We start from the raw sequence: 25,251 nt of genomic DNA on the forward strand, positions 1-25,251 counted from the left end.
AGTCAATAACATGTCTTACCATGCAAGACTCTGATCATGGGTAGTCAGTTTGTTAATCCACAAGGTCCAACAACTCTTCCCAACTAAGGATAATAATACTTACCGATAGAAATTATCATCCCTGTGTCCAATGTCACAGCTCCCCCATTGATAAACAGTGACCATCACAGAAAAAAAACCTAAGGATATTATAGCACTTTTTATTGACACCCGTGCCATGGTATGCTTATATACATCAACCTGAAAATAGAAAACAAATTCAAACTTGAGTAACAATGTATGCTTATATATATCATGGGAATGAATATTTTTGTTGAATCTAAATTTCAAGAATTTAAGAAGTAAAATTTCAAACAATAATCTCAGATAATATTCATGATATTAATGAAACATTCATGACGTTCCTTATCAGGCATTAAGAAAATACTGAGTTTTTAAACTTTATTTCCTACAATAGGGAAAAATCTTTTATTTAAGGTTGGCTCATACATGTATTTGTTAAATTCATAAGATTAATTGTGAAGTTAATTAACCAACTGTGTAACTTACTTACAATATACATGATGCAATATAAATGACGTAAAAGTTCATGATGTACATGTACATAAAAACATCATGAGTATGTTACAAAAAATGTGTATCAAGTATGTACATCTTATCGTGAAGAAACTATATTAGAAATGAAAATTTCATCATAAGTTTATTTGTGTCAATGACACTTGACATGTCAAGTGTAAGCATGATCAGTTAAAGTGGCTCAATAGGATAACTCTTAAAAAAAGTGTTGAATGACTTCCTTATATTTTTTCCTAAACATACTTGTTACAGTACACATGCATTGTGTCATTTCCTACTTGGGTTACTAGCTAGGTCAAAATGGTCTGTTTATTTTCAGACCAGGTTTTGTGAGTGATCGCTTGAACCAGAATACAGATCAGTTTCAGTACACAAATAAACCACAACATGTTAAATTTTTATGTGTTGCTATAACCTCAGTATTATAAACAACAATGAACAATATATAAACATTTTGTTTAAGTTTGTATTCATTTAAAAAATTCATATTTTATAATCGTTTGAGAAAGATGATGAAATAATATTTTGTAACTTGTTCCTTTTGACATATTTGACAATTACTTAATTAGTTACTTTCTCCATAACGAAATAAAAGTTTCTTTTTATTTTCTTGTTTCAAATGGAAGAAGTATTTAGGAATATTTATATTTCCCCTAAATAAATATTAAGTATTTGTTCCCGACGTATATATAATATTTGTTCCATCGGGAACAGATATATATACAATGTACAATTTTTACATGCGTACATTGTACCACATCTTCCTATATCTAAATGTATTTACATGTATCATAGACTTCTTGATTGTTTTATTGCAATTTTTCAGAGGAACCTCGATTTTCTGTTTATATTGTCTGTCATATACAACAATGTAAGGTGAAACAAATTTATCTGTTTATGTTGACGTAAATATAATATTTGTTCCATCGAGAACAGATATTCTAAATGTTCCATAGAATTCTGAATTGATTTATAACAATTTTTCAGAGGAACTTCTGTAAGGTAAATCAAATTTATCTGTTTATTTTGACATACATCATTTGTACATCACTACTTTTAATATTCTGGATGTCCCAATGAACACACTTATTATCCTAGACCACAGAATATCTACTTGATATACATTTCAAAATGAAAACAAACATATGATGCTGGAAATAAAATTGGAAACACACTTTTGACAGATGGTATAAATCTTCAAATTGACTGAATGTTGAATGATAACTGTATAATTAGAGACATATTATGTCCCTCTGGTATAATATGGGGACGAAGTCCCCAATAACAGTAGAAAATTCAATAAAAAAAAAAAAATCGGGAAAATTTCCCGAATTTTTCATTGTACTAATGAACTCAAAATCGTTCAATTTTTTTATGTCATGTTTTGAAATCCCGGACCTGCGCAGACATGTACAATGTACTTCCTTTTTCCGGTCTCGTTTGTATGAAACTTTGAGTAAAATATATATTTATCAGTCTAGTATAAAATAGGAAGGAACGCGCAATACCAATTTCATTCCTTGATATGAAAAAAACGTTACCTGATGATAGCGTTTCTTTGTTTACATTGCATATGACGTCATAATTTAAATAACGTCACAACTAAAATCCCTAACAACAGAACCAAAATCGGAAACGTTACGGTATTTCCGTTTCTTTTTTTTAACAAATATTTAGTTACAAAAAAATAATTCATACAGACTTCGTCCCCATTTACAGGTAATGCCTGTCTCATATTATTAATGTACACATCAAATGTAGTGAAATATAATGAGAAATACAGAAAAAAAAGTATTTTGTGCAGAGCAAATACATTAATATTAATGTACAGTGTATGTAACAGTGTCAGTGTACTGTAAGTGAAAGGTGTAAAGTTCATAAAGTTCAATATTCATTGATATAAATTTGTTCAATCATAACAACCATCTAAAACAGTGAAACTTAACATTCATAATCTTACCCATAGTAACATTGATTATCTGTCAAAATTTCAAGTGAAATAAAACCATCCTTTGTTCTTAATTCCTAATTAATTCGTTCAAAGAAAGAAATATTCCGCAAATATGTAATCCAGATGCCAGACATAACTTATACCTCCTTTACAGAAGAGTAAAATCGAAGGGAAGTAATCCATGTAGAAAAATTTACCTGCTTGAAACAGCACAGGTGTGGTCTTTTCACATTATGATGATTTTGGTAGAATGAAAACAAGTTAAATTTTCACAATAGCTCAAATACAATATAAAACATTTTAAATATATCTTTATTGCAAAATTACACCCATGAGGGTCAAGCAATACAATGAAACAATAATTTTATACTATACAATGCAATACAATGAAATACAATGTAATACTTATAGATTATTACATGGCATTTTCCATATGGCCCTGGTATCAGCCCTAGACTCCCATATCAAGCCAGAGGGCTTTAGCCCGAGGGCTTGATATGGGTCGTGGGCTGATACCATGGACCATATGGAAAATGACATGTTATAATCTATTTATCACATATTTTCAAGCAGGAGAAAACAAATAGCTTACAACAAATTATGTTTGATATTTCATCAAAAATCAAAAGATATTTAACGAAAAAAATAAATAAATGTATCAATGTGAGTTAAAAAAAAAAGTATCACAGTAGGTTAACAACGTTTTGTGAAAAGTTTCAGAAATAATTAACAATAAACATATTAATTCTAAGAATTGCAAATATTAAACGACTTTAAAGTGTTAAATTACAAATGTTAAAAAATGCTTAGGAAGAATCCTATATCGATACTCATTCTAGTGTGGCGTCATATATTTTCTAAATTCTTCATGACGTCAAAATTTTACGGGAACTTTTGTGATTTCTACTTTTTTCTTCTACAGCACATTTGTAACTTTTTAAATTTCTTTTCATTGTGTTCAACTTGTTTACAAATAGCCTTTGATTGACAGATTATCGGAAGTTAAACTCGGGGGCTTGATATGGATTTCGAGGGCTGATATCGATATCGGCCCCGAGGGCTGATAACCAACCTTGACTTCCGGCTATTATTGGCCATGCAAAAACGTACATATCAGTACAAAATATGTGATAAAATGAAATACAAAATAATACAATACAATATATAGAATAATAGAACATTAGAGTTCAATTATAAATGTATGTAAAAAACACCATCATAACCTTGCCTGACACGGGTCTGACTCCCTCAGTTCTAAAGACTGTTTAATGAAGACTCCAATATGACAAACAAGTTCAGGGATGGGGTTTAGAATGCGTTTAAGTTTATTGAATGCATCAAGATGCTGAAATAATGGTACATAGTCTTTTAGATAAGCAAAAAGATTAGAACGCAAAGATATGTTAATGTCACAATACAAAAAGAAATGATATTCATCATCTAGGACTTCACATTTTTTACATAATCTTTGTGCTCTTGGAATGTTTCTGTACCTTCCTAATTCAATGCCTAGGGAATGATCACTTAGTCTAAATTTTGAGAGTAACTGCCTATGTATAAAATTATTGCAATTTAAATATTCCTCAGACTGACAATTATTTTTTAATTTCCCATAAAGACAAAGTTTGGATGAGGAATCCATTTTTGAAAGTTTAATTAAAGTATTTTTTTCATATTCCTCTGAAACACACTTCTTTATATTACATTTTAACATATTTTTTGATTGTTTAAAAGGTACATTATTATTAGAGTAATTTTCTGGGTTAATTTTCATTTCTTTAAATGCCACGAAAAACTCAGGTTATATTAAATTGAAAACATTCTATTTTGTAATTGAGTTGAATGAAATAAACAATAGATGTTCTAATATGATAATGAAGGGGTAATTATACAAATGATTTTTATTTTTTGTGCAAGGCACCACTGTTGTATATTATTAGCTTTATCTCATCTGCTTGTCACCATATATCATAAGTAATAGATACCCTTTAAATAATCAATTAAATATGTAAAATAAGCAAATAAAGTATGACAAATGTTGCCTGCATCAAATTACTAGATATTTTAGCTGTTAACAAATGGTAATAATTAGTTGATATTACATCTGCAGTATTATGTTTTTATGGGACATGTTTTCTGAAAAGATTTATTTTATTTATTATGCATTAGATTATAACTGAAAAGATTAAAAAAAAATCAATTAATTTGATTTAATACCAGGTTTCAACTGATATTTAAATTAATCGTTTTTACTGTCCTTAAAATATTTCAAACTCATATCATTCACTTTGTTTAGGTAACTGTTTAGCTTTTTGTTTAAGAACTCAGAGCTAAATATAATTTAATACCCTTTTGTACTGAGCTTTTGTAGTGGATTTTTGGTCAAATTCATGTTTAACCCTTCAAAAATGTTTGCTTTTAAATTCCCTTTCAGATATATATTGGTATAAATATTTATTAAAAATAAATAAAAAAATGGAAATAAATAAATAAATTGAATTACTTAATAAAAAAACCACTTTGAAAGACTATGGTCACTTAAGTACCAATATTAAATATTACAAGCAGATATATCATCCTTAATTTGTCTGCTCCTGAAATATCTCTATACATATTACATGTACTAGTGTACATGTAGAGCTCTGCAATGCGATGAGACGAATAACCTGTTAAAGAACAATAGCTAGGCAAAGTTATTTCAATGACTGACCTCTGAATGTCTTAGTTAAGCGAACTTTTCAGTTACTTTCCTGCGAAACTTCTGAAAAGACATTTATCCATTTGTATGGTGACTTCTATCTTGGAGACTCTTGAAAATGAATTTCTCTCAATTGCCAGATGTTTTTACTTCTTTTACCAACATTTCAAAATTGTAAGTAAAAAATACTTCAAGCCTATTTTCAATTCAGCGCTACCGTAAAGCAGGGTCAGGGCTGCTTTTACTTAGTGACAAATAGGTGATAATAGGTTAGGTGGGAGGGGTAGTGTTTAATAACTTTCCAAACTTAAGATCAATTGAACTATTTTATCAGAGAGATACCATTTTTGGTTTGTGGTTGTCCCACAATATTGTTGACCAAATTTTACTCACATCAAAGGGAATATAATCTAACAATGATAGAACTTATCTTAATTTTCAAAATGATACTCAGAAAACTCCATAAAAATGGATAAATAGTTGTTGGCAATAATATGATATCTCCTTCATTTTACAAACAGTAGCAATGGTCAATATTTAATATGTTACATACAATCAAGACAAGAATTACATTTATTTATTTGAAAATATAGCTATATATGATTGAAATTAGATATTTATTTCTCTTAGGGGGATAAGAAAAATTCTATATAAATGCAACATTGCTATTTGCAAGCTAACCTTATACATTTTGTAATTCCTTGTTTGTGAATTTTATTATTCCATTTAAAAGTAATACAGCCTTTCAAAATTTAAACAAAGTTAGTTTTATGTTCATAATTTGCAATTATCCCTCTTAAACATGCACAATAAAAAATCTACAGATGAAATATCAACTTAATATTATTACCATTTGTTATTTTTTAGTGACATTCAGCTTAAATATCTAGTAATTTGATGCAGGCAACATTTGTCATACTTTATATGCTTATTTTACATATTTAATTGATTATTTAAAAGATATATCTATTACATATATATGATATATGGTGACAACAAGATTAGATATAGCTATAAATATACAATGATGGTACCTTGTACAAAAAATAAAACCATTTATATAATTGAAGATTATCATTACACCTTCATTATAATATAGGGCATCTTTTGTTTTATGGATCCAACTGAACTATTAAAAATAGAATGAATTCAATTTTATATAACCTTAGTAATTCATTGCATTTTCAACCTACATATATAAAGTAAAAAGCCGTAGGAGATGTGGGGATATTCATCCATGATTTTTGGACAACACAAAATGATTTGTAAAACGGAGATCATAAATTTATGTCAATTTTGCTCTTCTCAAAGTTAGAAAGAGGCAGAGACCTATCAACAAGAGTTTGACTTATGATATCACACAGCTTTCATGATTTGTTTGAAATTAGGAAAGTAGAAACAAAATTTTATAAAAAAAAACCAATTCACAATTTTTTTTTATCATGAGTGCAATATATCTAACAAAAAATTGTTTAGATTTTCCAGGTTTAATTAAATCATATGTGTACTATTAACTGCCTCATCCCTGTTGCAACTTTATCCCGTTGACAATATCCTGATGTAAATTTTTGACTTATATTAATAGTTCATAAAATCTTTTATTTAAAAAGACAAATTTTTCAAACCTTTTAAACCATAATATGCAAAAAAATTATAAAAATGAGGTATAATTTATTAAATGTGAATATGTCTACACATGAAAAAGTAGTTAGAAAAATAATGAGAGAACCAAATGCTATATGACTATTGAATGGTGTTACTAATCTCTTGTATTGTATATATCTCTGGAAGAGTACTTGAGTTTAGTTTGAAATCTTATCAATGAATTTTCTAGATAGTACATATTTTCCATATAGAAACATAATATATAGTCTCTCCATCATGAGTAAAACCCAGCAACACTTCAATAAATGATAGTTAAGAATTACAGGTAGCTTTTACCTGTCAATAATGACCTATTACTGATATATCTAGTAAGATAAAGTATACAGTGAATTATCAATTATTGTTAAAGTGGAGATAACTCCTCAGATGTTTAACATGGTCAATTAGGACCTAATTGACCAATGTTTAGTCAGACTGTAATATAAAAACGCTTGGCCTTGTGTTACCTTTCACTGTGTACTTAAGTCAATTAGTAGGTAATGAAAAGGTCAAGGAATGCCATAGATACAATATATCATGACTTCCTGTCTAAGAAGATTGATTTTTTTTGTAAAAATGTCTTGAAGAAGATATAGAGCTCTGATTGTCTTAACAGCTGAGACTAATTCATTAATCTTCCTTTTATACAAGTATTGTTAGACGTAAAGGTTACATTGAGATATTCTTGAAATATGGTAGATCTGATTGCTAAATATTATATTTGAAAATCATACATCAGCAGTTTATATAGAATTTTGCATTTATACATGCAGTTAAAATTGATGTAAACTTATACAGCTGGTGTAAAGGGGTAGATACTATCCCCGAAGGTATTTAAACTTTTTATATAAAGGTACATTTTCTACATGATACCATGTATATGATACGAAGATGAAGTATGATTGCCAATGAAAAACCTTTCCACTAGAGACAAATTCAAACTACATCAAAATTAGCAGCCCATTATAAGGTCAGCATGTAAATAGCCTTCAACAATGAAAAAACCCATGCCCCATAACAAACTGTAAAAGTCCACAACATTACAATTCTATTATATTATTATTTTCCTATTTTCCTCAACATCTGAAATTTCATCAATCTTCTCAAATCCTTCCCCCTGGTCCCTCCCTGGATGTGTATTGTTGTAACAATTTAATTTTGGAAAAACTTTGACCTGTTGACCTTGAGAAATCAAACATTGATACAACTGTCTACATGTCTTATCCTGAGACGGCAATCTAATAACAATCAGAATGAAAAAGATATTTTTTAAGGTAGATATTGACCAAAAACCCACACATTGAGTCTAAATAAATGAGATAGTGTCATATCTATTCATTACTCTGGTGTAGTTAAAATAGATACAAATTGTTTAATTATTATCTAATCCAGAATTGGCTCATCTAGTTCCCCACAATGTACCTGAATGTTTTTATGACACACACAGAGCTGTCATGTTTAGTTACATAATTTATTGATAGATTGTTTAAACATGATATAGAGATGTCAGTCAGAAACTGTTGGTCTGTTTACAAACTTAAACTTCATAACAATGGGAGGCAACTCTTCAACTGTCATATAAATTAAACAGTATGATTAATAAATCAAATTTAAGTCCCAATAAAATGCATGTGGTAAGAGGAAACTTCAGCGATTGTTATATAGTATAATAATTTATATTCTTAATATCTTTACATGAAATATTTTGTTGTGGCTGCTTTTTATTACAATGGCATTGACCTTAATTGACTTAAATGACCCAAATGAAGAAGGGAGGTATTTTTATCTGGATATTACTTTATCTAATACCAGGAAAGAATATATGTCTCCTAAATTTGGCAGTATCCTAGTCAGATTCAAAACCCTGACAGTGCTATTTGTTTAGGTCAAGATGACGACCATCTACTTTGACCAATTGTCACTTGAGCTGACCATTGTTCGTTTATGCATTAAAATTTATGAAGTTTGAAAAGAAACAAAAATAGTCAATAATTTTTATTGTGTAGAAATTTAGTGTGTATTTAGTATGCCAATATTGTGTTTCACTTTATACCATAATGGATAATTTTTTATTATATGACTAAAATTGTACTCAAATATGAATGTTTTCTCATTTCTGTTATTTTATGCAATCCTAAAAATGTTATATCATTTCAAATAATGGAAAGAAAATCCAACATTTTACAATGAGCTTCATAATCAGATGTATTGTAAATAAAAAAAAATTAAAGAATGCAAACCACTATTCATGATTGCATTCTAAATACGTACAATCGAAATGTATATCAGATGCATTCTTTATTATCGCTTCCATAGTATTATATCAATTATATCGCATAAATCAATGATGACTCAAATTTGTTTTCAATAAAATCTTTACATACATTCCTCAATCTTCTTTTCAAAAGCTTTTAAATGTGTTTACCTTGTATAGGTATGAATGTATACAGATCATTTCAGATATAATGTTGTTGACATATGCACAATTGCTGTGGACTTTATTAAATTACGTGCACATTTTTGTTTTCTTTCCAGGAAGAATAAAAGATTATATTCGTGGCCAAAGATATAAAATTTCCTGATAGAAAATTGAAGATGCGGTTAGAGGTCAAGATGAAGATGTAGAGGTCATGATGATGGTATAAGTAGGGTACTTCAACATTAATCTTATATAGCACAATAAAATAAAAAAATGAAACTTTCTGTACATATACTGTACAATAAACTTTAGTCGTTAGCATTTGAGTTGTGCTGCTTTTGTGATTCGAAAGCATTAATAGTGACTAGCTCACGATAGTTTTGAATGCATATTTACCTTAAGGCAAGGTATACCAAATTATTCATTCTAAAATAAAAGGAGCAATCAGTGGCAGATCCAGAGAAGGGGTTCCAGGGTTGAAACCCCCTTTTTTGGACGGTCAATGCATTTGAATTCCAATCTAATGGGGACATATAGTGAGATATAAAAAAGAAGATGTGGTATGATTGCTAATGAGACAACTGTCCACAAGAGACCAAAATGACACATACATTAACAACTATAGGTCACCGTATGGCCTTCAACAATGAATAAAGCCCATACCGCATAGTCAGCTATAAAAGGCCCAGATATGACAATGTAAAACAATTCAAACGAGAAAACTAACGGCCTTATTTATATAAAAAAATGAAACTCCTTTTGATCTTGAGTTTGGAACCCCCACCCTTTTCAAAATGGCTGGATCCACCCCTGGCAATGCACAAATCCTATTAATGTAAGATTTTTTTTATTATGAGAAATGCCTCATACCTTGAATCAGTTCCAACACAACCTAACAAAAGTTTACTTCATCATAAAAAAGAAACCTCTTTACAGCCACAGAAAATTAAATATATCAGATATGAGGAAATAATTATATAATAAATATATATTTATTATTGAAATACACAAATAGTTTTTTCTCAGTACTCGGTCGTAAATAGATTTACAATCTCACAATAAAAATTGAAAAAATACATTTTTATGCATCCCAACATGTTTTTACGATACTAGTATATAAAAGTAAAAATCAAAATATGTTAAGCTGTAATTATTTGTATTTAAGCATAAGAATTGAACCATTTAGAATAAATGTTAAATAATAAAAGTCAATAATGTTATATTATTACAGAATCAATGGAAGCGACCTTGTAAGAAGATTGAACTGTTGGATAATTCTGATGGTGAGCATCAAGTGTTTTGAAGCAGTTAAGAATTTGATGAGAACATTATAGTTTCTATTTTGGTTTTAAGAAGATCTGAGGTATATTTGTTGTGAGAATTTTCTGTTTTTCTGTTCTTTTTGTTGAAAAATAGCAATTTAAACGAAAATTGAGCTTTTAATTAAGTAACCAGTGTGATGGACTGACTTTATATTGCAATTAAGTTTTCGTTCAAATTCCCGATTCGTGTTTAAATTTGTGGAGAAGGAGTAATTGTAAAACTCATAATTTTCTGCAATCTGCATTTCAAAGATTGTTTGTTAAATTATCAAATGATAGCTTAGCATCTAGGATTTTCTTCAGAAATTAGTTAGAAAATTGGAGGCATTTTGTTGAATGGTTGAAGGCATTAAAGTTCTTTGAGATCAATTACGTGATAAGTGCTGCAAAATGCACTTTGGGTTTTCCCAGATTTCACTGAAATTCTAAATTCGTACAAGTGTTAACCTATGTTACAGCAACTGATAAATTTAACTTTACTTTTATCTAGAGCAAAAACATTTTATAAATTTGACAATGGAAACTGGGAAATCGTGTCAAAGAGACAACAACTGACCAAAGAGCAGAAAACAGCCAAAGACTACCAATGGGTATTTAACATAGAGAGAAATCTTTTTTAAGATACTGTAAGTCATTTTAAAATGTCAGTACTTTGTGGAAGGAGCAGTTGCTTTGGGTGACCGTATCCTTCCACCTAAAGAATTCCGGTTCTTGTGCACCAGGTTTTCTAAACAACTAAATTTAAATGACAACTTTCCAAATCTATGGTTTTGGTTGGAATTTGCCAAATCACATATTAGTTGACTTCTTATTGCTGCAAACAGCATGTGCATTAAAATTCAGGCTTTTGGTTTTAGTCAATCAACTTTTTTATTTTTTATGCAATTAATGTAATTTGAACATGATAAACATGAGAATTTAATGAGTTAGTTCATTAGATTTGTAAATTCAATATGAAATTTCAATTTAGCATGTCCATTATTGAATACAAATAGATACTGAATTCCTGATCTGAATTAACACATGATTTATAATACCCTTTTGTTTTCAATGTTTTATAAATAAAAATAAGCAAATAACATGCACAACAAGTTTGTTCCCATTTATCAAACTGTCAAATCTTAACAAATGCGCTTTTTTCAAAAGCTTGGATAGGAGCCAGTATAATACTTGTAGTTTAATAGGCTGAATATTAAATTTTGATAGGGTCTAATATTACACACCTAGACATATAGAAATATACGGAGATCCTGAAAAATGGTTTTATTATTAGGTATAAAGATCATCTTCAACATGCAGACAAAAGAAAAAGCACTTTAAAATGTTACACGTATCCGCTAACTTTTTGATAAATGTTGACAGGATTCCATAAATTAAATGCCTCATAAATTTGTATAAATTTGAATTAATAAGCTTGCAATTCAACACAGTTTTGAGTACCATTTAGATTCACGTTTTTGTTAAGATTTTAGCGAAGTAAATAGACAAGATACCCTTTTACCAACAGGGAATATCCATTAAAATGTTTTGAAATATTTGAATGTATGAGTCAAAGGTCAATTAGCCTTAAAATATATGTTTTAAATGACGTTTAAAATGGGTCTTTTTATTCTTTTAAGTTTTGTCATGTCCATTAAGCATGTAGAAAAGATAATTTATTATTTTTTACCTTAAAGATATTTTGTTGTGTAAACAGTTATTTCCTTAACTTGTAACACAGATTGAATATGTATAGATGGTACAATTTAAAACTGTGACTTTACATATGCTTAACTCATATTTTCCGATCTCTGCCTCTATTTTACTTCCTTAAAATAGTCAAATCAAAGTCTATAGAATGAACATATAAGATGTTACAATTTCAAGCTGTGACTTTACATATGATTAACTCATATTTCCCCATCTTGACTCGACCATTCTTCCTTAACATTATGAGTCAAGTCAGTCAAAATCTATGTAGCAGATATTTCATTTGGTTTCAGAATTTATTTCCCCCAAAAAATAATTAGGTCCTGATTGACGTATTTTTAGTACAAAATAAAACTTTCCTGAGAAGGTATTATGGTAAGTTTTCATGAGAGGATACACAGTTTGATGAAAAATATAATTTACATTTAACAATGAGCAGTAGCTCAATTGCTATGGAATTAAACTTTCTTAAAGTTCTTAACAGGTCCCTCTTTCCCTAAATTATGCTGTTTATTGTACTTATAATGTGTATTGGTCGATTGTTAGTGTTTATTGGTTGATTGATAATGTTTATTGGTCGATTGATAATGTTTATTGGTCGATTGATAATGTTTATTGGTCGATTGATAATGTTTAATGCTTGTTTCAGTACTTTTGGTTATGTCATGGCATTTGTATTTGTGGAAGAATCAAGAGAAACAAGAGAGTACCAAAACAAATGGCAACAAAATGGCAATTGTTGTCAATTAAGATAGGAATTGAACACACCTCGCCACGAGCAGGTTTAGGACTCGCAACTTTGGTGTTGTCTGGCTCATAATCACTGTAAGTGAACTTCTACACCACCAAGCACCTAGCAATATTGTTAGTTATATATATTTATTATACTTACAGTTCAAAGAATGAGCATAATTTCTTTTCTTTTCCAACTGAATTATTCCGTTTCAACTTAAATTGTCATATCATTTCTGTAAAGAGAAAGAGAGTAATGGTCAAGCTAGAATTAACATAAAACTTTAAAAAAAAAAAGACCTTTCAGATACCAAGTCTCAAGTACAGTGTATTGTATTCAGAGACATTTCAGTATTTATATATAAATGGCAAGGTGTACTCAACTGGTATAAGAAAGAAGTTGTAACTAATTTCTATGTTATTTTACACCTCGTAGCTGGGAATTGTCTCTTGTGGGTGGTTATTTGGGAATCATTACACTCCCAACTTTAACAAACGTACTTCAATCTAAATCTGGACTAAGATTGTCTTTAATAGTTTATATTTCATTTAATATCTTTTCTTTTTTTAGGGGGTGGGGGGTTGCAAACCCTCTGGCATGGGGTGTGAATTTTCCAAATTTATTGTCTGCCATGACACCTCTAGCTAATTTGCTCATCAAACTAATTAAATCTAAAATAAACTGCTTTGAGCTTCTATTCTAAACCTCCTTTTTCTTCTGCGATGTACTTAATTAGTGCATTGAATTAGTCTGGAAATTAACTAAGTAACCTTGCATCATAAACCAGATATTTGTTAACCAATTATCTTCCAAATGGTCAGTTCTATTTTTAGTTTCTGCTGTAACTCACCAAAGAACAGTTAGAATCATTCGCCTTAGTCAGATTTTAATTATTGAAAAATAATAAACCCCCAATATTAACTAGTAATTGTAGAATTATAGTCTATATGGCTCTCAGGGTGCCGAGAGATAATTGTTTTACTTGGTAATAAATTTGAATAATTGTTTTCAGAGAAATTGTTTTGACAAAGTAAAAGGGAAGCAGTTAGTGCAGTTGAACATAACACCCATTGCACAGTCTAATGCAGTTGTTTGAAATCACTTTTACAACAGCTGTAAATTCAGATGAAGCATAATTTCTTTAAAATGGCTAATATTTTCTCCATTTTCCAAAAGAAATGATTTTTCAGCATGGAAGAGTTCTGAAACTATATTAGCATGTGAAATGAAATAATGTATAGCAGGCATATATCATAATGTTATTAAATCATCCATTAGAAAACAGTCTTTTGTAGCATTGATATCATGCAATATAATCACTTGAACATTAATGGCATGAACATATTTCTTTATGAGCTGAGATTGTGACTTTTAAATTTCAGAAGACTGATAAAATGTCTTGCAACGGAGGATAAATTGTTATAAAGTTTGCTCTACTATTTTTGTTGTTGACCCTTACTCTTGGTTCCATAACCATCATGCAAGGCTTGCCAAAGGCCTGTTTACACTTTCTCCACCTTTTTTTCACCAAAAATTTTCAATATTTATATATAGAAATTAAATCATACTGTCTGTAAAGGCATTTCATTCTTCAATAATCACTAGACAATACTTGTGTCTCTTTTTAACTTAAGTTGTATAATCTCCTCTCCCCCTTTTTTCACCATTATTTCTCAATATATAGAAATGAATCATACCAGCTGTTCAGGCATTCCATTCTACAAATTATCACTGGACAATACTATCCACTTGACACATACCAACACAACCAAGTTTATAAATTTTCAAATAAATACACTACTTCACAAGCAATAGAATGAAAGGTCAGTTTAAGGTAAATGACCATTGAAATTGACCAGTGAATTGACCATGTAATTTATGTTAAGTCCATTTTGTTGTGATAAGATAGGCTCAGTAGATAATATACTGTTGTAGGTGTCCTATTAAGTGTTGACCAACAGGTCAGTTAAGAAGAAATGACATGATTAAAAAATTATGGCACATACAGAAGCTCAAGAAATATTGAATTTGATTACTGAAAATATTATTAATTTTACATGTATTGAAATATAATTGCAGGTTTCCACAAGTTTAATGGCACGTAGAATTTCCTTGACAGAAAAAGAAAACGTTATTAGAAGAAGAACTACCAGTATCCTATTTGCAGAATAATGAACAGCCAGAATCAGAATATTTGTTTCTTCTGTTGGTAATATCATATATAAATATCATTTCTTCTGAAGTTTTGTTTAGTTAGATCTGAATTTTACATTAAGTTTTACAATTTAAAATATACAAGTACTGTATTATAGATAATTACTTCAAATTCAAATTTGTATTGTCTTTAAACTTGAAACAATATTTTTGTGGAAAATTTTAAAGAGGTTGGGGCCAATAAATATTGTTTTTCTGATACATTTGTAAATGAGTAAAGATTTTTTTTAAATTTTTTCTATTCTATTCTACATAGCCAAACAGTTTGTCTTAATTGTCCATCTATATCCTTATCTGCCCTTTTGACCTTGACTTCCTATATTCTTGACAGAAGATTGTTTCATGTTTTATACTGTGCCAGATATGATAGCAGAAGATATCTGTTGTTTACAAAGTCTGCAACTTAATTAGTTTTCAAAACATCAGTTTGATTGAAGGGATGAAAAATGCATTAAATGCACAATATATCTGTTTGGTATTTCCTCCTGTGTTGGTGTAATATGTTTTCAATCTGTCCTGTCCTTGGAAAACTACCATGTGATATTATTGTATTATCCCATAATTTGTAGTCAGATATAGATATTGACAGATAATTTATAACTCAGGGCGATAATTTTGATTACTGGGCGATAATTATTACAATGTTACCCTGGAATAACCTCTTAGTGACTTTAATTATATAAATATGATGGATTGAGAAATTGGGCATCTTAAGATAAATAATTATAATGTTAACCCCTAAAATATATTGTCTAAGATGTAGTCATTGATGGAGAGATATTGGCAAGTCATCCAGTACGATTTAATTAGGTTAAAGTGATCTAAGAACATGAACATGTGAAGTTCAAATTTGCACTAAATCATTTTACAAGTTGTAGCTTCAAAATATTATGTAACTTGATTATTGTGTTCACAAGGGAGGCCAGTTTTCAGATTTTCAGTTCTAAAAATGTTACACAATTAAATATTGCAGCACTTCAGAAATAGAATAGATATACATAATAAGCTGTTATTACAGCTTGCGTTATTGCCCTTAAACCAATGCAAAAAATGTTACAAGATATTTATCTGATCTGATCTGTGGGAAACCATATTGTATTTAAATCGGTAGGATAAATGAATCTGTATTTTTTAAAACTGCTTCACCGTGAAAATATTATCTGTGGGAAACCACATTTTATTTTAAATTCCTAAAAAATTAAATAATCTGTACTTCACCTTGAAAAGGAAAATTACAAAAAGAAAAACAATATTTTCTTGAACTCGTAGAAATACGTAGATAATCATATATATATATTAGATTTACTTACATATCTCCATCATTAAGTCAGTCAATTTCTTAATCAATTAATTCATCAATGATAAATTTCTTAACCATCAGGTATATGACTTTACCATCAACAATAATTTTATAAAATTCCGATAAGCTGAACAACTAATTGCAAATTACCTAAAGACCTTTGTATAACAATAACGATTCTGCTGGTATAGTGACTCTAATCGATGCAAGCTTGATAGGTAAAAAAATATGGAGAACGATTCGATCTTATATTCAGGTTTCTATGCATGTTCGTGGTATATCGGCTCTGATTGTTTTTTTCTTAATTGTCTATCACATTGAAATTGATCTAGGATTTAGGTCATGGTGATATTGACTTTTAGAGATCACAGTCCATGATCAAAGAGATTTTTTTTCAGTATCTAAAAATGTTCCATTTACATAATTTTATCTAGGACAAAAATCAGAGGTTGTTTAATTGTTAATAATGGAGAAAACAAGCAATACAGGACAGATTACCAGTCAAAAGCAAAACAATAGTCATCCTGATTTTGATCTTTGATCTCAGGTAAAATATGTAATATATGTATCAACAAATTGAACATTTGGTTTGTCAGCATTTTTTCACAAATGTCATAACAAAATATTTACAGAGTCAAACATGAACGTGTCTTTCAATAGTTCATTTCAAATTAAGGATCCCCATTTGAAACCCCCTTTTTTTTAAATTTTGAATTTGATACAATTTTGTAGTTACTATTGTGAATATAAAACATCTGAAAAATATATCAGATTAATTTGGGTGATGTGATTTCTGTAGAAGAATACCAGCAAAAACTAAGATGTAAAATATTTTGTTATTTCATTGTTAGTACCGTAGCAGTGTTAGTATTCTTTTCACATTAATATATGACCATGTATTACAATTTTGACTTTATATTATTTTGTAAACCCGGCCTCTCTATCATAATACTTCCTTTTATAAGTTCAGTGTTTGCCTTTCTATATGGCTCACATCAGCAACCATGATGTTATTATTATTATTAAAAACAAGAAATAAGTTAATAAAACATGTATAATTATTTAAATCAAGGAAGTAAATGAAACAGGAAGGAATCAGGAAGGTTCTATTCCACCCCCCCTTTTTTTCCTTTTTTTTTTTAGTTTCATACCGTTTTGATATTTAACCATTTTCAAGAGCATTGTTACTTTTATAGAGAAACTTTTCATATAAAGTTCAAACTGACCTGATCTTGTTGTTACAAATGTCCTCCAAATTAAATCACAGTTCAAAAGTCACTACTAATACAACAACATGTGAACTCAGTACTGAATTGTATACATCCTAAATATATATTTTGATAAATCATAAATTTGACAAGTATACCCCTCAAGGTCATACAAGAACAAATGAACAATCCTAAAAGATGGACTATCATCAATTTAATTATTTTTTGGTCTTCAATTGGCCTTGAGTTAAAAAAATGTACTTTAATTGATTGTTAGTTAAAGTGACAGTAATTTTTCAACAGGTTGTCAAAAAAATTGAAATTGAGTACTAATTGCCTTTAAAAGTTATTAAAAGTAATTTGTTGCCAAAAGTGAAATATACATTTTTGAGCTGAAGGTGTTAACATAATTCTTTTGTTATATCATTTAAATAAATATAATGTGAGGAAATATTTCAACAATCTATTGTTGGTTTTAATATTTTATTTACACATTGCATTTATTTGTATTTTAATCCAATCTTTCATATAATTTGATCACACATTTAATAATTTACAAAAATGGAAAATATTTCACCTTTAAAAGCAATATTGGTTTAAAATCTGAAAAATTAATTTAACGTTTACTTCAATATAAAGATCTTATTATTGACACTAATTCAAGTACTCTTTTTAAATTCCAATGTATTTATTATTAAAAATGTTATAATATCTAAATATTGTAAGCATGCAAAGGTGAAAATGAGAATGAAGATTATGAATAATTTATGATCACATCTTTTTACACTGCACAGCAGCAGCAGTTACACAAAAATGTAGCACCAATGAATTGTTGCATAATTACTATGGCTGGCAAATATTTTCCTTGCTAAAATTTTAAATTTCCATGACAACTTATTCATATAAATTATATACAGTATCTAAAACAATCTTTTGTCAATGAAAAACTTACCACAAAATTTGTTTTAAATCCAGATATTAAATCCAAACATGTAACCAACTACAAAAAAATCTTTTCAATGTAAAGTTTCCTGTCAGAACTTTGCACTGAAGTCAATTTTGGACCTCTGTAAATTTAAATGATTATTTGAACGCATTCACTGACCCTATTAAGTAGTAGTTATGGCTTTTTAACCTGTAAATCTTCATCATGAATTCAATAATATAACCTTTTTAAATTTTTGGGAAAAAGATGAGTTTTTAATCCAAAGTCCTTATCAGTCAAAGCCCAATTCAACCTTAAAGCTAACTATGAATCCTGAACACTCTCCCTTTGACAAAGTATGTGTAAATTACTAGTTATTACACGTTTTATACAGTTTTATAGGTTTATATTCTATAATCCACACAGTCGGAGGCTTAATTTCGAATAAATCTCAAATTTGTACGGTCATTCAAAACTACTTACGTCCATCCCGACATCCCCAGGCTTTAAAAACCAATAAATAGATGTGTGAATTTGCCACCATAACCAGCAACTTAGTAGAGATTTAAAGAATATAAATTTGTTTGTGATTTTACGACAGATTTTTCCTTTAATCCTAACAATCCTTCCGGTATTAAATCGGCATAAACACATCTTTTTATGAGGCATTACATGGTCATGAAGTCTACAAGTTTGTGGGGGGACAAACACCGCTTGATATATGGTGACAAAACTTGATGACATTGATAAAGTATAAGACCTATAGTGTCACAAGGTTATTAGATGAAAAAGTACAAGACCTATAGTGTCACAAGGTTATTAGTTTAACTCTCTGGAGTTTTGTAAGATATGGTGTTATGGTGTTACCATTGTGTTAAAGGACCCTGTAGTGAAAAGACTGACCATGGTCTTTCAAATAGGAATTAGGGCCCCAAGTGCCTCACTGGAGAGGGCAGTCAAACATATCAAAATGCACAAAAAAGGACTAATTTTCTGCATTAAAGACCCTCCCTGAGACCACTGAATTGGCATTTGAGGTTCATTAGATACCATAGCATATTACTGTGGATTCATTATTATTTTTTGGATACCAATTCACGTTGATTTCATGAGTTGAGGTGAACCTCAAATTTAAATGTTGAAAGAAAAACAAATTTTCTATAGACTTGAAAGTAGACTTAAAAAACATGAAATTAATTATCCTAGAAAATACAAAATTTCTCAATCCACAAAAAAAATCCACTCTATGTTAATATTACTTATATGATTATAAATGCTGAACTGAAATAAACTGCTACTGATGTGATATATTAACATTACAGTATGTAATTTATAGCCAATGTTAAATCACTAAATTATATTCAAAGGTTAAAATTTGTCGTGATGAGAGGTGGTCTTCCTAGGTGGTTCAGATAAATTTGCATATTAAATTAGTTTAACTCATCATTTTTAAAATAATTATTAACACAGTCAGTCATTTAATTAATCAATTAGTAATTTTCTGATCATGAAATAAGTTATATTTGATGATGAATAATAGCTACTACTCACGTTTTCCCGATATTTTTTTTAAATCTCGATTACAGCCTTAGTATGAATATAGGTTTAGTATCCTATCCTCCTTTTTTCTAAAAACTTCTTTTGGACTTTACACCTCATTTTTTAAAATATCTGATTTTAAAGTCATTAGATACTTGATTTTAACATATACGTTTTAAATCTTGTTTACAGCAAAAGTACATGTATGTACAAATGTGTAAGTTTAGAATAAAAACCAAATATTCCTTTTTTTCTGAGAAAATTCAAAATTCAATTAGACCTCACACCAATTTTTATGAAAAACGTCAAATTTGTGATAGTCATTAGATACTTGAATTTATACAAAGTATAATACTAATAAAGTATACAAACCCTGGACTTTTATCTGTATCATCATATAATCTCTATAATGATTATGTCCTGCTGGTCAGAACTAACTATCATGTTTGGAAATTGATCTATAATTGTTTGTTACTTGTTTATCTATATAGATAACACTATTAACACCTAATCTCAATCTAGTTAAAGGGGCACATGGCGTGATGTGATATCAACAAGTCCGTTGACTGATAGTGGACAAGTTATGACACTTGTTTCATTTCCGTGGTTAAAACTGGGTGCACCCTTGGAATGTGCATTGACAGATTCTAATTCTTTATCTTTGAAATATGTTATCATTTACTAATACCATGGAAGTAATATTTAGTTCTTTTAATTCATTTTATTTACATTGATAACAGTGGCAGATCCCGAGGTTGGAACCCCCCCTTTTTTTGGAAGATCAATGCATTTGAATGGGGACACATGGATGGAACCCCCACCCACCCCCTTTTTTTCCTGGGTTGGGAACCCCCTTTCAAAAATGGTTGGATCCACCCATGGATAACTGCTTTAAATTTTGTACCTTTCCAGTCAAATTGGAAAAAATACAGTTTTCTGCCTGAAGAATTATATATATAACATTCTTTTTCTTAATAAGTTTTTTTTCTAGATCAATCCCGTTTCTTTCTTATTATGATAGAGTTACTATCTTATTTACTACTCAATTCACTTAAAAAAACATATTCATTTCATATATAAACAAAAAATAAAAGCTTGTTTAGTTATATAACTTAAGTATGATTAACTGATATTTACTTTAATAGAAAGAAAAAAAAAACAGAAATATAATATGTAGTGTAAGCATGAAAATAGAATGCAGAGGAAATTTTGCAGCTCAATGATTTCCTTACAATATTAATCATCCGTCAAACATTATTTAGTATGATTAATAAACTGTAATACTGTGGAGAAGGAAAAATTAACACATACATAATATATGATGTTTGCAAGAGAAAACATGCAGAGAAAATTTTGCATTTAACTGATTTGCTAGCAAGATTTATTATAGTAATCAAACTTTATTAGAAAGAAAAATTACCACATGCATTATATATTATGTTGGTTTGAAAGAAGATTACTCATTAATCAAAACTTTAATTGTCAACAGTTTGTCAGTTCAGTGATAGTTTTAACATATGTATGTGTATTCAAATTATGGAAGAAAGATATGCATAGAAAAAAAGGCATTTAATGTAGATCTAAGAGGCTTAATTACAAATTGAACATTAATTGTCCAGATGATTTATGATAATAATTTATGTAAATATTGCTAATTTATCAATTTTATGTGATTTCAAAAAGAAGTCAAAATATTCAAGTAGATCTATTCCTCCCAGAAATTTTTAGACTGTTAAGTCATGTATATGATTCAACAAGCAAAAACAAATTTTAAAGCATTGAACCAGTGCAATTGATGTAAAAAACTAATTAGATATTTAAGAAATAAAAAATTACTTGACGTTTGCATTTATTTTAGGGGGATGATCTTGCAAGCAGGCCACATAACTTTACAAAGTTTGGAATGGACAGGTAAAAATCTAGATTAATCATAAAGGAAGCTCCATAAGGGGGCCATGGGCACCCCAGCACCCACTAAATCCACCTGGACATGGCAGTTGCAAGATTTAGAATATTTTAAGTGTCTATACATATTTTGAAAATCTGATAACTATATATGTAGCTGTGTGTAATATTGGATAGATAAAATGATAGTCAAATTGAAATCTAAGATTTAACCATTGTTTTCTGATATCAGTATGAGTTTGCAAATTTTTATCCTAAATATATCACAGATGTAAAAAAAAAAATAAGTCATAAGTATGTACTTCAGATTAGATGTGTAAAAAGTCATGTGCAGTTTTAGAGCAATGGAATAGCAACATATCAACGGAAACAGACATCTATGACTATGCTGTTTGGTTTTGCTTATTATTAAAGGCTGTACAGTGACCTATAGTTGTTAACTTCTACGTCAATTGGTCCCTGGTGGAGTTGTCTCACTGGCAATCATACCACATCTTTCTATTTATATATATATATATATATATCATAATGTTCATAGCACAGGATATCATTCTTACCAATAAATAGTGAGATTCAATCCAAGAAAACAATATAAAATCAATTTTCCAATGATAAGCATTGAAATTGCAGTAGAATGGTTTACAATTCCAAATGTAAAGACAGTTCTACTTCTATTCAATAGTGACTTCCTTTAACAAGCTGACTTTAATTTACCACACATGGCTATAAATGAGTGGGAATTACATATATTTACACTATTTTGTTTTAGTTTATCAAGTTAATATATCAGATTTATACTTTAACAATTTTAGTTATTTATTTATGTTAAGATAAAGAATTTCACACATGATAATAACGTATGTATGAAATATCCCAGAACTTTTGTATCTTTCTTGAATTTTTAGTACTTAAGAACTTTAACATTAACAAATTCCAATACAGTGATAATGAGTTCTGTTAAAATAACTATGCTGTATGAGCTTTGAAATTTGATTTTAACTTTCATTAATGAAAAATGTTGAAACATTAAGAAAAATTAAAATAAATCTGTTTTAACTGTTTTACCATTGCTATTAATTGAAAAACAAAGCTTAAATTTTACCTTGATATAGTGAATAACACCATCACAGACAGTTTAGCACATAAAATCTCTGTACATTTTCCAAACTCATCAAATTTCTGACAGCATAGAAACAATAGTTACTTGATAAAGATCAATATCAGTGCATCTGTTACGAATGTTTGTAATTATAGCCAATTATCTCCCTTTCCTAGGTATAACAGCACTAGGTGAGGGTTTTCCAAACGCTGTAATCTTTTTTTGATACACTTGATTTAGACATTAAGTATGACAAGAAATACTCATGATGAACAAATATTGTGTAATAATGGTAGTAGAATTGTTTACACAAGGGGCAGACAACTCATTATTTTGTTTATTAATAGGGGTAATTACAAGCCCATCAACACTATGTATTTCTTTGCTGATGGGATTTGGTCCTTGAATTGAGAGATTATCACCATAAATCTAAGGATTAATGTGTTAAATAAGTTGGCATGAAATCCTCAGATTTAGTTGTCTGATTTAAATTGGTTAACATTATTGATTTAGCTTTGTGTTTGAAAAAAAAAAATTAAAAAAAAATGTTTAATTTTTATATTCATTGTTAGAAGGGGAATGTATTTTGAGTGGAAATATTTGTCCTGATTGTAAATAATTCATTGAAAAGTAGCAAAATGCAGTCAAGTCAAGTTCCTAGTCAATTGAATAATTATGAGCTTTCAAAGCAAAACTGGTTTGCTCTGGTTCAGAATCATGTCTCTGTGTAAAGTCACCTGTCTTCATGCTGGTTATATCCTTGAGAGACAGGATGTTGAAAATCTGCTGCATTATGTCAGACTGGTTAAATTTCATTTTAATATGTTTTCCTTGATATAAAAAAGAAGATGTAGTATGAATGCCAATGAGACAACTCTTTGCAAAAGACCAAATGCCATGGAAAGTAACAACTACAGGTAACTGTACAGCTTTCAACCATGGGCAAAGCCTATACTGCATAGTCAGCTACAATGTATAAAAGCCCCCAAAATGACAAGTATTCTATTAATTTGAATTTATTTTAACCACAATAACTATACATGTACAACCAGATGTCAAGAGGGAAACCATTGTTTAGTTTACTAATAGTTACATAATTACATGATGATTTAATTTATGTTCTTCTCTGTATGTTAATTCTTGCCACCGAAAAAACTAAAAATCATTATGATTAGACAAGGGGGTATGGAAGGAGATCTTCATTTCTCTATTCTTAGTATTTTTTGCGTTTTTTTTAGTATTTTTGATATTTGTTTTGGCCTAAATTCTATATTATTTATATTTTAGCAACCCATTATTCTCTATTCTTTATGTTTTTGGTAAATTTTTTATCTTTTCTTCATAATTTTTGCCATTTTTTCACAATTCTGTAAACCCCCATCCACATCCTCGATCATTTATGATTAGACAAATGAGGTCTAATTTGTCACCTATTTGTTTAATAACTTATATTATATAACTTCTGTATCGTACATATATATAGCATATTTATGTTGTACTATGATGCTAATTTGAGCTGCACATGTTGTGAAATATTAAGTGAAATGCTATTGTGCCAGAAGAAGTACTGCAATGTTAATTTAGTATGTTTTATATACTGTAAATTCAGGAATTATTGCATGCATTTATTATTTAGAAAAATCCTGTTTAATTCATGTAAAAAAAAATCAAAATGCAAGTTTAACTTATTGTGATTGTAACCCTGGACATTTTTCCCAATCAATGAAAAAATTTGGCAATAATTTCTGAATATACAGTAACTTGTAGTTCAGTGCAAACGATAGAGTTAAAATATGGGTGAAACTTTGTTTTCCAACAAACTTTGACTTAATTTTTTCTTTATAAAAAATATGAGACCAAGGCTTTTTGATTGGTTGATTTCTGAGTCTGAGCATAATAACCGTGCTCTAGATGTATATATCCCACAAGGCATAAAGAAAAGTATATATATCAGTGAAAAGATAGACATAAACGTGATTTTTGAATTTAACCTCTTGGAAAATAGCCAAAATTTCATTTCATGTCCAGA

The 25,251-nt window shown here is 29.2% G+C and overlaps 1 protein-coding gene and 1 long non-coding RNA gene across 10 annotated transcripts in view; one reads left to right on the top strand and one right to left on the bottom strand.

Annotated features, from left to right (window-relative positions):
• The window catches only part of LOC139500898 (D-glucuronyl C5-epimerase-like), a 91,745-nt gene that overhangs the window by 10,635 nt on the left and 55,859 nt on the right, over positions 1-25,251 (bottom strand). For 5 of the 8 annotated variants that reach the window (XM_071289797.1, XM_071289798.1, XM_071289799.1 and 2 more), the window contains 2 exons: positions 13,192-13,267; positions 104-240 (listed from right to left, as the gene is read on the bottom strand). In XM_071289797.1, the coding sequence (XP_071145898.1) occupies positions 104-219 (116 nt within the window). In that variant the 5' untranslated portion in view covers positions 220-240; positions 13,192-13,267. Of the gene's footprint in view, positions 1-103; positions 241-2,536; positions 2,696-13,191; positions 13,268-17,772; positions 18,039-23,225; positions 23,529-25,251 lie in introns of those variants that run through there. The other 3 variants (XM_071289800.1, XM_071289802.1, XM_071289795.1) reach the window with 3 other exon arrangements.
• LOC139500906 (uncharacterized) lies at positions 9,361-15,241 on the top strand. Of its 2 annotated transcripts, none has more exons than XR_011658400.1 (4): positions 9,361-9,519; positions 10,520-10,651; positions 12,949-13,124; positions 15,112-15,241. It is a non-coding gene; the product is annotated as an uncharacterized lncRNA (long non-coding RNA). The 2 variants fall into 2 exon arrangements; XR_011658401.1 differs by having other exon boundaries at positions 9,361-9,508.

The sequence above is a fragment of the Mytilus edulis genome, chromosome 13 (assembly GCF_963676685.1).
Source record: "Mytilus edulis chromosome 13, xbMytEdul2.2, whole genome shotgun sequence".
In the NCBI taxonomy this organism is placed as follows: domain Eukaryota; kingdom Metazoa; phylum Mollusca; class Bivalvia; order Mytilida; family Mytilidae; genus Mytilus; species Mytilus edulis.